The sequence below is a fragment of the Centrocercus urophasianus genome, unplaced genomic scaffold (genome assembly GCF_019232065.1).
Source record: "Centrocercus urophasianus isolate 14NV4802_14NV808 unplaced genomic scaffold, USGS_Curo_1.0 seq_39, whole genome shotgun sequence".
Lineage (NCBI taxonomy): Eukaryota > Metazoa > Chordata > Aves > Galliformes > Phasianidae > Centrocercus > Centrocercus urophasianus.
Window position 1 is genome coordinate 694,883 of NW_024884966.1, and position 16,506 is coordinate 711,388.

The window sequence follows — 16,506 nt, forward strand, 5'->3', positions numbered from 1 at the left end:
CAACATCAGGTTACTTTAAATCTATGCCATAAAATGCAATTACATCACAGTTGTGAAATAACAGTATGATAAAAAGCACTATTAAATGTTAAAAACATGTTCATGAATGCTTTCTCTCTTTAAAAACACAATTCAGAATAAGACGTTAAATCTCGTACATTTTTCACTGCACAGTCTGCAAAAATTTGTATGGGAGATTCTGATTTTCTATTACTTATTTCATATCTCAGTTCCTCCCAGAAGAAACCACAGTCAAACATCAGAATCATTATTTACAGAGTTAATAACCTGCTTATACTGGACAGCTAATATCTGGTGAATAGGGATGCCTCATTTTTAAGGCAAATCCACAAATGAAGAAGAACAGAATGAGAAGAATTATGGCCCAGGTGCAGCGCAATTATGTGTCCGCCTCACCCTGCAGATCCTTTCAAAGCACATTGTTTGTTCAGTGCTGCCTTTGAGACTTACGTGCTCTCTTCGGGACTGCCTGAATCCTTCCTAGACTTCATCCTTGCAGAGTTTGTGCTTTAGAATCAGACCCAACTGCACACGAGAAAGATTTCTGTGTACGTGTGCCGTAAGCTTTCTCAGCATTGGCTTTGAGTCTAGATTCATACTTAGGATTGAGCAGGGATTTGCTGTACGACGTGTTGGAGCACATCCAGAGGTGCCACAGAAATGGCCCGAGGGATGGAGCAGCTCCCTGCGAGGGTGGGCTGAGAGCTGGGCTGAGAGCCGGGCTGAGAGCTGGGCTGAGAGCCGGGCTGAGAGCTGAGCTGAGAGCCGGGCTGAGAGCTGGGCTGAGAGCCGGGCTGTGCTGCTGGAGAGCAGAAGGAGCGGGGAGAGCTGAGAGCGGCCTGCGGTGCCTGCAGGGCTGTATGAGAGAAGGGCAGACTCTCATCGGGGTCCGCGTGCCGGGACGAGGGCGAAGGGTTCGGAGCCAAGGAGGGCAGATTTCGGTGGATGTAAGGAAGGAGCCGCTGGCGGTGAGGCGGTGAGGCGCTGCACAGGGTGCCCAGAGGTGCTGCTGCCCCGTCCTGCACGCAGCCAAGGCCAGGGGACGGGGCTCTGAGCACTGAGGAGCTGCGGTGTGCTGTGCGCTGCAGGCCTGCGCTGATGGCCTCCGGGGTCCCTTCCTGCTCCAACCGTTCTGTGCTTCTATGAAACAAAAAACGTATTTCAAAGGCTCTGAATCCGGTTCTTTTATACAAATGAATCTCCTCTCTTTCTTCTTCTCTGAATAATTAAAACATTCACCTGGCTCTAATCACCCTGTTTTAGTTGGTATGGAAAGAACTACATTGTACGTATGACTGAGGAGTTTAAAAAAAAAAAAAACCTGTCATTGTTTTAATTTCTTCACAGGAAGACGAATTTTCAGCAGTACGATTGTTTGCCATCGGGTTTTCCCTTGCTGTGAAGCAAGCCTTCACACTTCCATTTGTGTTTCACTCAGTGCTGCCGAATCCCTGTGTGAAGATATGGTGTACATCCTGCGGGAAGAGAAAGCACAGGCATGTTGCGTGACACAAGCTAGCCATTAACTTCCTAATTTGGGAAAGGTCATTTTTTAGAACGTTTCTTCACCACACAAGCCCGAGAAAGAGGGACTTTATTCAATCTCCTTCCTCCTTTGCAGTGATATCTAAGGCTGCTTCAGGTTTGTCTCCCTTTTGCCCAAAGCTGCAGAGGTTTCTTGGCTAACCTATGAATTTGCCACACAACATCAATAGACCCTGTATCTTCTGCAGATGAGATAAATCCGAGCCTATGGTCACAGAACCACCTGCTAAGAGATGCCACAGAAAATATCAAGTGCTCTTGTGGACAATACATTAAAAGGAAAGGAAACACAATGAATGACGCCATAGGTCTTCATGCCTCTCATACGTACGTACTCATATTTTCCTTTCTATGTATCTCCAGTCACTTAACTCTGGTAGAGCATCTGTGGCCTTAACTCCAGCCCCTGCTGTCAGACTGGTTTACAGCATTCTCTTGTTCTGACTCGGAAGGTAAGACAGAACTAGAGGTATTTTTCTTCCACAGACAGCCAGTGCTTCCATGACCTCTAATGATGGTCAGCACAGACTGCACCAAAGCTACAAAGCTGGAAATGGATCTGAGGCCATTTTGGATTCTTTATTTTTTTGTTTGTTCGATGAGGGCTTTTCACAGTTTCCTTTATATAAAATAAAGAAGAGGAATCAGAAGAGAAAGACCTTGCATAAGTCATGGTCAAAAAGAAAGGCCAGGGTCAAAAACAAAAGCAGAGATTTGAAGAGCCATGACTCCTGGAAGATCTTATGTCCAGTAATTTTTTTGAGCACTGTTTTGAAACACATCTGACATCTGAAAGAAGAAATTACCTCGATCCCTTCAAAGAGCTCTTCTTCTGCAGTGTCTTCAGCCCACCTGACCGGCAGCATGCAAATTTGCAATCAATGACCTGGTAAATAATTGGGTTGTACATGGCAGCCGACTTGGCAAGCAGAGTTGGTACCACCGAGAACTGAATGGGAACGGAATCCGGGCGTCCAAAGGCTGACCACACAGAGACCACGGCGTAGGGGATCCAGGCAATGAGGAATCCGGCACAGATCAACATTGCCACCTTGTGAGAAGAAGAGGGAAAGGAGTTACTCTGGAAGAGCCGTCCTTGCTGACAGAACATTGCAAAGTTCAGCAAAATGCAAGGGAACATCTAATGGAATGGGAAAGAAAAAGTACAACCTGCTCGAGATAAACTCGCAGTCTGAAAAAGGTGTAGCATCTTCTCTCTGTATTTCATTTCCCTGGATACAAAAGAGGATTTTAAACACTTAACTCTGCCTCCACGGAATAATCAGACGGTGACAGTTGGAGGAAAATCACAAGTCACCCCAGTATTACTTTCCCACACAGACTCTTGCTATCTTAATTGCAAATTAAAATAATTTTTAAAAAGAGAACAAAATAATCCTAGAATATCGTGGTTAGAAGGAGCCCACACGGATGCTTGAGTCCAGCTCCTGGTTGCACAGAGGACCACCTAAAATTTATAACCCTATGTCTAAATCACTGCACTCCCAGTCAGCTCAGGGCTACTTGCTTTCCTGTAGGCTGTGCTGATGTGCCTGAGAGAAAGAGTCAAAACCCAATGGGGTGGAGAACCCTCCATGAGGATGGGCGCTCGTAAGAGGAGGATGGAGAAGAGTTTTTCCAAACCAGGTTCATCTCCCTGTACCCATGAGGGGGTCTATGGCCCATCTTCTCCTGGAAAAATGCCTGACATTTGGATTCCTTCCAATACCATAAAGTGAGCATTAAGTCATTCAAGAAGACATGAGAGGTCAAGTCAGCAGGATTACCCATCTCAGCAGATAACAAAATAGTGTATTTACTTGCATCGACCAGAATTGAATCAATCAGAAATTTGAGAGTGAGAACACTGGTACAACATCCAGTTTTCTTTTTCTTTACACATAACATGGATTTCATACTCCATGAGTCTCTGCAGATACTTTGAAAAGCAAATTCCTATGGATTTTTTAAGTTGCACTCCTGGAAAGTTGCATTCCAAGAAAGTGAGTTCCTTGTAACACTAGGAAATGTAACCATAGCATTATTTCGTATAAACATTAAAGAAAAACTCTTTCAGCCATAACCTGGGATATACTGACTTTATCTGAGCCAGTTTGTCTCCACTGAGTCACAGCTTGATATACCTGGACTTCCTATTTATTTCCATGGAAACTACAGGGCATACAAAGAGCACAATAACACTATAGAGCACAATCTCAGCTACAAAATACAATTTTTCAACATAGTCACCACCATGAGCTGTGCATTTTCACAGTGATGACCAAGAGCCTGCATTCCTTGTTTGCAAAACTGCACCAGAGGAGGTGACCCACAGTTTTACAGCCCCTGCTGCCATCCCACCGACATCCACCTCTGACATCATGGGTCAACATCATAAAATGGAAGCATTACTTCCAGATCAGCCCTCATCACATCAAATGCCATCACGCAATACTACATCCTGAAGAATGTATGCCATTCTAGAGCTGCCACTGGCTGAGTGTTCCTCCATACCCAGCCTGAGAGTACAACAGGCACATTCATTTGATTAAGACAAAGAGGAGGACTGCAATGAAAATGCCATCAGAAAACACAATTTTTTGTGTGTATTACAAAAGCTTTTGTGGAGCCTTTTGTTCTACATCTTAGTAGAAATATCACTGGCAGGGAAGCTTCATATATTACGCTCTTTTGTTGCCCATCACTAACAAAACAGTGCTCGTCAGCCAAGGATCTCAAACACTGCCTCTCTTGGAAACCACACAGCAGGGTTAGGTGCGTTGTGATGGAGATTCATACTCCATATTTATGTATAAACCAACTATACTGTAGCTCCAAGACAACATGCCCTGCTGTACATCCAAGGTAGGAGGGAAAGTTGCTACAATTACCACACATAGAAGTGTTACAAGGCTCCTGCAACATAGGGAAAAGAGTCAAACCCCATACACTGAATCAGAAGTTCCCCCGTTCTTCAGAGCAAAGATGCTGAATAACTGAAAAATTGCACTGCACCCAGGTGACCATTTTTAAACACAAATCACAAATGCAGCTTTGCCAGCTGCACTGACAGCACTGCAGTCACTGGTAGTTCAGGCGTGTTCTGATAGGATGCATACTATAGAAATCTCATTTTAACCTCTTAAAAACGCAATGAAATGAATGCTGGATCAGCCAAGTAAAGGAAGCTGCCCGTCTGCTTCTTGGCCTGGATTGCGGATGATGGTGAGTTTTTACAACTAAGAAGTCTGGTTTTGTTTGGCACAAGCTTTTGTATCGAAACTGCACAATATCCAGTATCATTGTGGAAATTATGACTCAATTCTTGCTTTTTCCCATCTTGACAGTAATATGTGAGAGAGCTAGATCATGACTTTCAGGTCATGCCATCACTCAGCACAGGACAGCATACTGCTGACATTCTTCAAGCCCATTTTTATGATCCAGTAAGGTAAATGAGGTTAATTCTTCCCACTTACCTTGGTCAGCTTCATTTCAAGTATGTGGCTGTTCTGGATCCTGGTGTCGTAGTGAGCAACCTCTTTGGTGGACGACTTGACTTTTAAAATGATTTTAACATAGGAGAACACAATCACTGCAGTTGGAAACAGGAGGCAAAAGAAAAGAATGCTGAGAACGAAAGCCTGCCCAGCCACTGAAGCCTGTGCCAGCCACCAGTCCAGGGTGCACGAGGTCCCAAAGGGCTCAGGAGCGTAGCTTCCCACACCAGCAAAAGGCACCGTAGCCCAGAACGTCGCATAGGCCCAGATAAGTGCCAGGCAGATAAAGGCATGGTGTCTCTTAAGCCAGGTTCCTGGAAGAAAGTTTGAGGGTTACAATCACTGTTCCGCACGTATTTGGCACAATTAAACATGTCATCCTACGTGGAAAGCAAGAGCTTCCTTGGCTGTTTGTCAGCAACCTCATAGGGTTCATTTCAGCTCCTCCTACAGTGGACACCCAAGCTAACCACCCCAGCCCTGCTCCGTACCTCATGGAGAGATGCTCGACTGTAGGGATGACATGCTAGGTTCTGCTTTGAGCTATCGTGATTTACAGCCTACAGGAGTCTGTACAAAAGCAATCCAAACAGCTAGCTCAGCAACGATCACGGGAATTCCCCTTATTTTGTTGGGGAGTTAGATCCTCCCAATGCAAGAAAAACATCTTTTCCAAACTGTGACTATGTTCTTTAACTGAAAAGAGTTAAGCATATAATACTTCATGTCTGAGAGATGTACAATGCTGATATGTCAATAGCAGCTTTCATTGCTAAATTCATTTCCTCCTTTCAAGATCTATCTCCAGACCAGAGAGATATCACATTTATTATGAGCTGTTTCACATCCAAATCTTTTAGCCCTTTTGAATAACCTACCAAATATCTTACAGGAATGTAGGTGTCTAATGAGGAATACTTTCGTGTATCAGGTCACAAGACCTTTCAATATGTGCAAAACTTGAATCTGTTAACATCAGTGGTGCTTGGTAGCCACAAAGTGATTTATCAGTAAGTGATTACTAAAACTTCTGACTTAAGCAGGCAGCAGAGGGACAAAAGCACTACAGATTTAGCATGGATTACTTGGGTCATGCAAACACATCACTTTTATACATGCATTCCTCTCTATATTTAACAGCAGCATTTTGGAGAGCTTAAGTGTGATTTCAGGCTAGAAACCTCAGATGATAATGACAGGAGAAAAAGCTTAAGATGCTTAATGTATCCAAGGAGAGGTTAAGAGCACAGCTTCAGTGGTTGCAAAGGGCTTCTGCCATCCAGCAAATGAAGTGTAACAAGACCCAACAGCCTACTCATGTTAAAACTGGACATTTCTTCTACCATCAGTATGATCTGCTTAGACATACTTGACATCTCAAACAGAAGGCTACCTACCTTCATGGTAACACTCCAGTCCATCAGAAATTTTGGTTCTGATTCAGAGACATTTGAGAAAATTTGTAGAATCGTGGAATATTCTGTTGGACAACACTGAGTCCAACTCCAGGCTCCACAGAGGACAATCTAAGAGTTAAATCATGTATTAAGGTACAAGACCATGATCGGTGCCCTGAGGACCCTTTTCCAGTGCCTGACCACCCTCTCAGTGAAGAAAGTTTTCCTAATTTTAAGTAGGATGTTGGCAGAGATAACCAAAGCAGTTGTTTCTGGTCATGTAAATCCTTAACTCCCTCATTTGTATTTCACTGTTTGCTTTGTTGGTTTGGGTTTTGTGCTGTGGTTTGTTCTTTTTCTCCTTTTATTTCAGGAAATAATTTCTAATTGTTTTGTTTCCTTACCCTGGTTGTTCACAACCCTAATGACCAATGTCTTCTTGGGCAGGAGGGGGAGAGGAAGCAGAATGAGAACATCCCTTAATACACTTTCTCTTCCTTACCATAAGCCAAGTGACAGATTTTTAGGTATCTATCCAGACTGACAGCTGTCATGGTAATAAGGCTCCCACAGCCAAAGAAGAAGCCAGCCCATCCATACCAGCGGCAGCCCATCCATCCGAAGATCCAGCGGTGAGAAAAGAAGGAAATGATACTGAAGGGTTTTCCTACAACTTCCAACAGAGAGAAGACTGTCAGCTGACTGATAAAATCCATCCCTGATAAAACCATCCTTTTTCAGAAAAGCAAACCCTCCCCTTTGCAGAAAGCAAACACCAACAGAAATGCTCAGCAGTGTGGATGTGATTGATCCACAGGACGAAGCCAAAGGCAGCCACAGCTAAATCTCACAGCATCTGCACGTGGTAGAATTATTCAAACTGTCGTATGTGCTGGAAACAGATGCTTCCCTGCAGACTGCAGGAATGAGAAGTCAATTCACACTCTAGTGCTAAGCACATACAAATTCATCCCTCTAGAAAATCTTCTGAGTGTGGTTTATCATAGAATCATAGAATAACAGAATTGGGTTGGGTTGCAAGGGATCTCAAGGATCATGAAGCTCCAACCCCCCGCCACAGGCAGGGTGACCAACCTCCATATCTAATGCTAGATACAGGTTTAGGTCCGCTTGCAAACACAAACGTGTGAATCTGCATGTGGAACAGGCACAGATCTAATTAAACTACATCCTTATAATGAATTGAGCATCTTCAAATATAGGAGAAACAAATTCGACTTCAAAGAGGTCTTCTGCAAGCGTACCAAGGCCCAGTATTAGAATCTACACTGTAGTAAAGTGTTAGGTAAGAAAGACGTGGTGCTAGGGCAGAGCATGGATCTGAGCAGCAGAACGGCCTCAGTGCCTGCCCATACTGCCACATGTCCCGAGAGACTCTCAGCAAGTCATCTGCATGCAGATACACAAAAGTTTCAAGCATCTCCAACCAGCAGGTAAACCCCTAGGTGTTCTGGAGAGTCTCGTGGCTCTCTAGCTTGGTTCTCCATTTATAGAAGTGGATGGTGTGCTATGAAAGAAGTCAGGTTAGGTCATACTTTGTTCCATTCTTGCCTTAAAACAGACTGACATTACATTCTTTGTAAATATCAGGAGAATGGGAAATCTTGGAAATAGTGATTTTCTAGTTGGAAATCTCCACCTTCTGATTTTACTTTATTTTTTCTCAAACTGGAGAAAAAAACTCATACAATATAATCAGCTTTAACAGAACAGAAAACTCAAACATTTACAATCCAGGAACACCAGCATGCTTTACAACCCTGCACTTTTGCTTACCCGAAATGCTCAAAAGTCTGAACCATTCGACAGCAACATTCAAACAACTTTAAATATTTAACTCCATGTATATTCCTGCACAGGACTTACCTGTGTGGAGTTCACAGCATCACCAAACAACCTGGCCTGCTGCCCTGGCTGTGATGCCACAGTGGCTTAGGTAATGAACGTGTAAAGCAGGCAAGCATGGTCCAGCAGACTCTAATTCCCCCGACATAACTTATTCATAGAAATAAATTAATAGAATCTCACAGAAGTGAAAAGCCTTCAAAATGAGGTGTATTCTTAAACAGCGCACTCTGGCAGCTGAAGCCTGTCAGGAAACCTCTAGCTGAGCTAAGAGTTGTGCTTAGGCCATAAAAACACATTTTTCTTCAAGCAGAAGAAAGACTTCAATTTTTCAAGCAAAAGCAGACCCTAGTGATCAAGGTTTCAAGAAAAACATGAAATACTGCAAAAGCTAGGATATACCCCGAGAGCAAGTAACTTTCTGCACGTAAGCCATTGTCAGCTCTGAAGGGCATCACGTGTACTTGCACACAGTGATGGTCTGTCGGTGCACAACGAGCCTGGTGCAGCCCTGAACAAGGAGCTGTTGCCACCCAGTGGCAATCTGCAGGAAGCTGGGCTATTGCAAAGTGCTCCGGTGAGCCAAGGAAATATAATGGCTTTGGAAAGTGTCCCATCTCCAATACGATTAGCCCAAAGGCAGAATCCATCACATTTTTGAATCAATGTCTTTCTTTACCAAAAGAAAAGGAAAGGAGAAAAAGCACGTGTAGCTCTGCCAATCACTCTTGTTTTCCATAACAACACTTCAGCAGATGGAGAAGTTGAGATCCCTGTGAAAATGTGGTGACAAAGATCAGTCGTGTGCTGGGGATACGCCTAAGGAGAGAAGCAAGGAGCCTCATGCTAGGACTCTTACTTTCATAGCATTCCCAGATGGGCTGCAATTTGTGTGCTTGGGATACACCCTTCAGTGGCTTGGAAATACCTTTACATTCCAAATGTACAGCTACAGAAAATTTCCATTTCAGTGGAGCAACTCACACTATTCAGATCTTTATTACTCCTTCCCTAAGGTGCTGCAGGATGGAAATAGCGTCTCCAGGGTGGTTATGCTAAAGCAAATATTGGGATTCATCTGTGTGGCAGCAGAATAAATATATTTATACCAACAGCTTTCTTCAGCAGAAGGGATGTGCCTCTTTCAGATAACCATGCTTACTGACCAGTGAAAAGCAACAGAACTTCTGGAAGCGGTGGGGGTCAGCGGTTTGTTGGATGTGTGCAGTGGGAACAGCAAGAGGCTGCATCTTCGAGGGGCTGGGAGCCATCCTTTTATGTTGTTCTGCAATATTTCAGGCATTTGGAAAATGACAAAACCATTCAGGAGGGATGAGGGTAGGAAAAGAGTGCGGACCTGGGCGCAGCAGTCCTAGCATATGCAACACGCAGGGAACAGGGAGCATGGGAGTATTCTGTCATTTATATTGCACTGGGGAGACTGCATGGTCATAGCTGGGTCACATCAAGCCTTTATACTTATTAGGTTGTCTGCCATCCAAAAAAGCCTTTTCTAAAGGACATCCAGCTCACTCCATCTCATTTTCCTATTGCTCTGAGCAGCTTAATGAGACTCACATGAAGAATCAAAGAAGTGAGCTGCAAAGACTCTTGACTCCCCAGTATTGTGTAAGCCATACGAAGCTTCCAGTCTCATTCCAGAGCATCTGGGTTGCTCAGCCCTGACTGTTGGGTTAAAGTAGAAATCCCTCAAGTTGGCTGATGCTGCTTTTACTCTACGGACTGACACAAACATAGAAGAGGAAAGTCATCAGCAAGAAAAGTATTACCTCTGATAGGCCAATGGCTGCTGACAGGTTCCAATTCGTTCCCTGCACTCCCACCCCTACTAAGATTTGATTCCCTCCTGTGGCACCCTGCAGCAAGTAAAGGCAATTTTCTTCCACAGCAGTGCAAACCCATTTTCTGCTTACTGTGCTGGGGAACACATGGGAGCTATCTCTGAAGGCTGCACGGTTCTGAGGGGAACACAAGCTTTATCTGAGAATTGTTAAATCCAACCCTATTTTCTCCTCTGGAGTTTTCACTTCCTTTCATCAAGTTGTGCAGGAAAGTTGTTTTCTGTCCTTCCCTCTGTCATGCAAATAACAGAGCAGAAGTGTCAGTAGTAGAGGCATACGGGGCTCCCCAGCACTTCTGGAGGACTGTCTCTTCTGCTGCCAGAAAGAATAGTGGGAGAGTACAGATGAATAAATGAAGACATGAAATTACCTGAAATGCCCAGATCACACACTGCTAAATTAACAGTCATTATCTCAGCGGGTCTTAACTTCTTTTTTCGCTTTGAGGACATAAAGATAACATACCCGTTTCCCAGAGTTGAAAGAATCCCTAAAATTCAAAAAGAAAAGAAAAGCAATGAAATTGGAGTTCTCCTTAAAAACAGTGATATCCCATCCTAGTGAAATTTCTGGTGCTTGTTCTTTGTGCACAAGGAGAGACATTTTGCTCTGAAACACGACATTCATCCACATTTTGTACCTCATGGAGATATCTGCTGCAGACATAGAATCACAGACTCATAGAATCACAGAATGGCCAGGGTTGGAAGGGACCTCAAGGATCACGAAGCTCCAACCCCCCTGTGCCATGCAGGGCCACCAACCTCCCCATTTCACAGCAGCCCAGGCTGCCCAGGGCCCCATCCAACCTGGCCTTGAACACCTCCAGGGATGGACGGGGCATCACAGCCTCTCTGGGCAGCTGTTCAGCACCTCACCACTCTCATAGCACACAACTTCCCCTGACATCCAACCTCAATCTGCCCTCCCTCAACTCCAAACCATTTCCCCTTGTCCTGCTGCCATCTCCCCTTTCACAGAGCTGACTCCCCTCCTGTCTGCAGGCTCCCTTTAGGCACTGCAGGCTGCACTGAGGTCACCCCGCAGCTTCTCTTCTCCATGCTGAACAAGCCCAGCTCCCTCAGCCTGTCTTTGTAGTGGAGGTGCTGCAGCCCTTCCCTCCCACAATGAGTACCATCCTCCCCTCAGCACCAGGGCTCTGCCTTCATCACCCATTCCTGCATGGGCATCAGCTGAGTGCACAGAACAGAAATTCCACCATTCCTTGGTCGTCATGAACCTGGTTTGTAACACTGCACACCAATGAAGCTCAGCTGTCTAATCACCAGCACCCCATCTCAGACCAGCTACCTAGTGTAGTCAGATTTTGAGATTTTCATTTCAAAATGAATGCAAATTATTTATATTCATATCACAGACTAATTTTTACAATAAAAATTGATTTATATCACATTAACAAAGGAAAAATATGCAGAAAAAAAAAATAACAAGACCATTCTAAATCACTGTCCTGAATCTTTTCCAACAGAATGGAGGTCCACAGAGAATTTTTCCTCAGACAAAACTGGACTCCTACAGCCATTCACCCTGTTCACTACTTTTTTCTCTGTGTCCCAGCAAAGCCAGTGGGGACTCTGAGCTGCTCGAAAGCTTCATGGAGAGGGAAATTCAGGATTGTTTCTGTCTGCACAAAGAGCCACCTGGGAACAACAGAGATGTGTCTCCTTCTAGCTTCTGCTATTTCTGCAGGTCCAGGATATTATTAAAACACAGCCATCCACCTCAACACGAATGGGTAATAAATGCAAGCCTGCACTACAGAGGCGGTGGTGTCCGCTGGGTGAGGAGCTAAGCCAGGCTTAGAAGGTACAACCACACATGAAGCACCAACCAAAGAAAGTCTTGTTGTGTTTTTTGGAATCAAAAGATAACTTCTCCCCAACTATGCACAAGTAGAGAAGGAAGGCTTGATTGCTTCTTCCACCCCTTTTTCAAGTTCTTTCCCTCAGAGGCTGAGCTCTGAGGTGTAATTCTTTGTAATAACACAAAGCATAACACTCCTTTACATAACCCGCTGTGACAATGTTCTCTGCTTTTCTCAACCTCTGGAAAAACCATATCCACTGCTGTATCATATACAGTGTGTGGAAAACATGAGACCTAATGCCACAGCTGAAGTGCCTGAGGTCACGGCTGCCCAAAGCCAGGCACTGATTGCCTGTAGTTATTACCATGGCTGCTGGTCCATGGCTGCTTAGGAGGAAGTTTTTCCCCCAGAGGGTGGTGAGGCACTGGCACAGGTTGCCCAAGGAGGCTGTGGATGCCCCATCCCTGCAGGCATTCAAGGCCAGGCTGGATGTGGCTCTGGGCAGCCTGGGCTGCTGGTTGGCGACCTGCACACAGCACGGGGTTGGAACTGATGACTGCTGTGGGCCTTTGCAACCCAGGCCATGCTGGGATTCTGTGATTCAATTGGCTGATACCTGTGCAAACCTAAAGAGGATGCAAATGTAGCATTTGGATGCATACATGATAAAGAAAGGTACTTGGCTCAAATGAAAACTGCTATGAGTGTTTGTAAGGACCATTAAGATAAAGTAAAATGAAGTTTTTGCAAGTAAAATGAAAACAACAACAACACACCACGAATAAAAGTTAAATCTATAGCAAAAAGTGGGATATGATGTGTGAAGTAGAACTACACGTGGATCCAACAGAGAAGCTGTTTGTTAGCTGTTGTTTATTAATTACAAGTTCAGTCTCGCGGTTGTGATTTGTTTTTTTCACAGGAAACATGATTTCTGTTCTTCACCTTTATTCAGTTCTCTCTGTGCTTTGAACTATGCTTCACACCTGGCAGGGCTACTTCTTTGGAACTGGATAAATCTACACCACATCCAGCCCCTACAAACAGGCACCGCAGTGTGCTTTGGAAGGATTCATTTCAGCTCCCCAGACATATTTCCTGGGATTAAAAGCCAGTTTGCTTCACCAAGCAAAAAAAGCCCCAAGGGGGGCTGTTTTAGACAGCTCAGTGAAAACAGCTGTTTGTACAGCAGCCATAAAGTAATAATATATATTGTATATTTATGGAAGGATATAAAAACTTAGCATGCATACAAATTGGTACATGAATACTGAACACAGCACAATGTCACTGAGGGGAGATAGAGCCTCACCCATCAGCTCTATTGCTCTGAATCCTTTCTTCAATACAGGCCTAAGGAGAAGGCCAGTGGGAAACAAGGGTTATTCCAGCATTCATGGGATGTCAGCACTGCAAGGAAACAGATCCCTTGGGTCAGTCAGAGGAAAGGCAGTAAGAGAGGCGAGTGTGCAAGATAGCAAAGGAGAGCCAAGAAGGAGGACTGGGAGGTCTTTATACTCTGTGCATAACCAGTAGAGCAAGAGAATGAACCTGAGAGAAACCAGTGTGAAGGAATGCCCTCTACACCCCTGGGGCCAGCTGGCTGAGCCCCAGAGCCCAGCTTGGTGCAGCATCATCACATCACCTGGGCTCAGCATCACTGGGAAAATAGGGGTTGAGCTGTGAGAAAACAAATCAACTGAAGCTGTAGCAAAAGGAAACTGAAACTATTACTCTTCAGAAAGGGTGGTCAGGCACTGGAATGGATGCCCAGGGAGGTGGTGGAGTCACCGACCCTGGGGGTGTTCAAGGAAAGACTGGATGTTGTGTTGAGGGACATGGTTTAGTGGGAGCTATTGGGAATAGGTGAACGGTTGGACTGGATGAGCTTTTAGGTCTTTTCCAACCTTGGTGATTCTATGATTCTATGATTCTATGATTCTATGAAACCAAAACTGCAGAAAGAACTGTAAGTGCTGAGACAGCAGTTAGAAGCTCGGGTATTTGCAAACAAAAACATTAGCACAAAAAGACATAATGCTGCCCCACAAATAGCAGAGCAGATGGTAAATGGGCAAGAACAGGACCTGCCTGATCCTGAAACGGAGAGCAGCACTTCCCAAACAACCAGCTGCCTGACGCATCACTGTTTAACCTTGACATCAGTTGAAACTCTCATCTCTGTGCACCAGCCAATAAATAATTGCATTTATTCTGCTTGCAAAGTCCCTTTGAAAATGGTGAAAGACTCCAAAACAGAAAGGAGGAGAGGGTCATAAGCAGAAAGCAATGTTCCATGTAATATGAAACAGAGGAGAGCTGCTGCCAGGAGATGAGCAGGACCTGAGAGAACACATCTGAGGGTGTTCTTTGATGTGTAGGCACATGAGGGACTTTGAAACCAGGCAATAAAATCACAAGTTTTGAGAGCAGAAGTGTTCTCTGGTCAGAAACAACAGAACTGCAGCTTCTGCCCTCATTGTGAGTGCCTTCAAGGATGCAGTGGGAAAGAATCTCAGAGTGGCCTGGGTTGCAAAGGCCCACAGCTCTCCTCCAGTCCCAAGCCCTGCTGTGTGCAGGTCGCCAACCAGCAGCCCAGGCTGCCCAGAGCCACATCCAGCCTGGCCTTGAATGCCTGCAGGGATGGGGCATCCACAGCCTCCTTGGGCAACCTGTGCCAGTGCCTCACCACCCTCTGGGGGAAAAACTTCCTCCTCAGATCCAACCTGAATCTCCCCTGTCTCACTTTGAAACCATTCCCCCTTGTCCCATCACTACCACTATAGCTGTATCTCAAAGATGAAATAAAAACTCATTACCTATTACTGTCAAATAAAAGCCAGCTATGATGTCAGCTTCTCTAGACAGCTTTGATGCGAAGGGGTCTTCGTGCTGCACGTAGTGTGGGAGGAATTCTTCCTGGGAGGAGTTGCAGTCCGATGCCATTCCATTCATGTCCAGCTCAGTGTCTGAGAAAACAAACAAACAAACAAACCCAACAGAGTACACAACAGCACCCATCTGCCACCAGAAATGGGGAAGATATTTTTCTTCATATGTAAGACGTATCCCCCCATCCTCATCTCTGTTCTCCCAGCTCCCATGGCATTCCAGGATCCATTTCAAAATTGCATACAGCATCCAGCCATAGTTTATTTCATGTTTACCCACAGCTGTCATGATTCGTACTGCACACATCTCAGTAACCCATCTGAGCAGTAGCTGGGAAGCAGTGTGCTGCAGCACTCAACCCAGGCCTCCTGAGGCACCAAGCAGGGCAATCGTTGATGTCTGAATAGATCTGTTGTTCCGTGTGCTTAATGCATACTGGACTTGTCTTTATCTGTGCACACTATTCTCATAATCCCAGGAAACTGGGAATTATCAGTTAGACAGTCTCAGCAATTTCTTCATCTCCTGAGGGGCACTGTGTCTACAGATTGCAGCTGTGTAAATTTCACAGTGAAGTGAAGAGACGTATCCACAATTCTCCTTAGAGTTATATGGATGGTGGGATCTAGAGCAAACAACTTCACATGGTTTTGGTTATAACCATTCACGGTTATTATGATTATGAAGAAGAAGCAGGAGTACTGAGTAACAGACTCACCTCAGCTTGTTCTGTTTCCTATTCAATTTGTGGGAAAATGTGCTATTGGGGTGAAATGTGCTAAGATCAATACGGCGAATCCTGGTATAGGAAAACTAGAACCTGGCAGACATCCCCACAGGTTGCCACTCCAGTTCAGCTGTGATGTTGTAAGTCTGGGACTCTACCATAAGATGAAAACAAATTACATAATTCAAGGCTGTGGATGCCCCATCCCTGCAGGCATTCAAGGCCAGGCTGGATGTGGCTCTGGGCAGCCTGGGCTGCTGGTTGGCGACCTGCACACAGCAGGGGGTTGGGACTGGAGGAGCGCTGTGGGCCTTTGCAACCCAGGCCATGCTGGGATTCTGTGATTCTACGAAATTCTTTTCCAGGAAATTCTAAACTTGCAGGAAGCCTAAGTTAGGAGAGCCAGCCCTCAGCTACTGCTGATCTCCCCTTTCCAAGAGCTGACTCCCCTCCTGTCTGCAGGCTCCCTTTAGGTACTGCAGGCTGCAATGAGGTCACCCCGCAGCTTCTCTTCTCCAGGCTGAACTTCAAAAGAGACATCCACACTTTTCTCATTACTTTAAATGATATCTGGTAAATGCAGAATACAGGAGGTTTCAGACACACAATCAAACCGAGCTTCATTTGACTTACACGAAAAGCATTCCAGTGAGATGTGGTTTAAATACCAGATTACAGCTTTAAATAGTTCCATGTCCTGATTAGGGTGGAAATAGTTGTGTCCCCAAAATGAAGTTCTGTTCAAGATTCAAATCTCACCTTTAGAACATAAGAAGGCAGAAAGAGGATGTAATGAATAAGGCAGTGTAATCCCTCCTCTTATCATTCCAAGTCAAGGGAAACCACAATCCCCATCAGCATTCTTCTA

The 16,506-nt window shown here is 44.9% G+C and overlaps 1 protein-coding gene across 1 annotated transcript; it reads right to left on the reverse strand.

Moving 5' to 3' along the window:
- Positions 1-1,432: 1,432 nt before the first annotated feature.
- Positions 1,433-15,160, reverse strand: OPN5 (opsin 5). Its single transcript, XM_042832699.1, has 6 exons — positions 14,839-15,160; positions 10,562-10,681; positions 6,966-7,136; positions 5,046-5,380; positions 2,373-2,617; positions 1,433-1,496 (listed from the first exon to the last, which is right to left on the reverse strand). Exons 1-6 carry the CDS (start codon positions 15,158-15,160, stop codon positions 1,433-1,435), a joined length of 1,257 nt encoding a protein of 418 aa, XP_042688633.1.
- Between the last annotated feature and the right edge of the window lie 1,346 nt (positions 15,161-16,506).

Bases quoted from the DNA above. Each gene is read 5' to 3' on its own strand.
- OPN5 (XM_042832699.1), bottom strand. From the start codon at position 15,160: ATGCTGTATGCAATTTTGAAATGGATCCTGGAATGCCATGGGAGCTGG. The intron at 10,682-14,838 runs GTAATGAGTTTT...TTTGAATTTTAG, and splicing joins CTTTTATTTGACAGTAATAG to GGATTCTTTCAACTCTGGGA. The intron at 5,381-6,965 runs GTAAGGAAGAGA...ACTTTCTTCCAG, and splicing joins AATCTGTCACTTGGCTTATG to GAACCTGGCTTAAGAGACAC.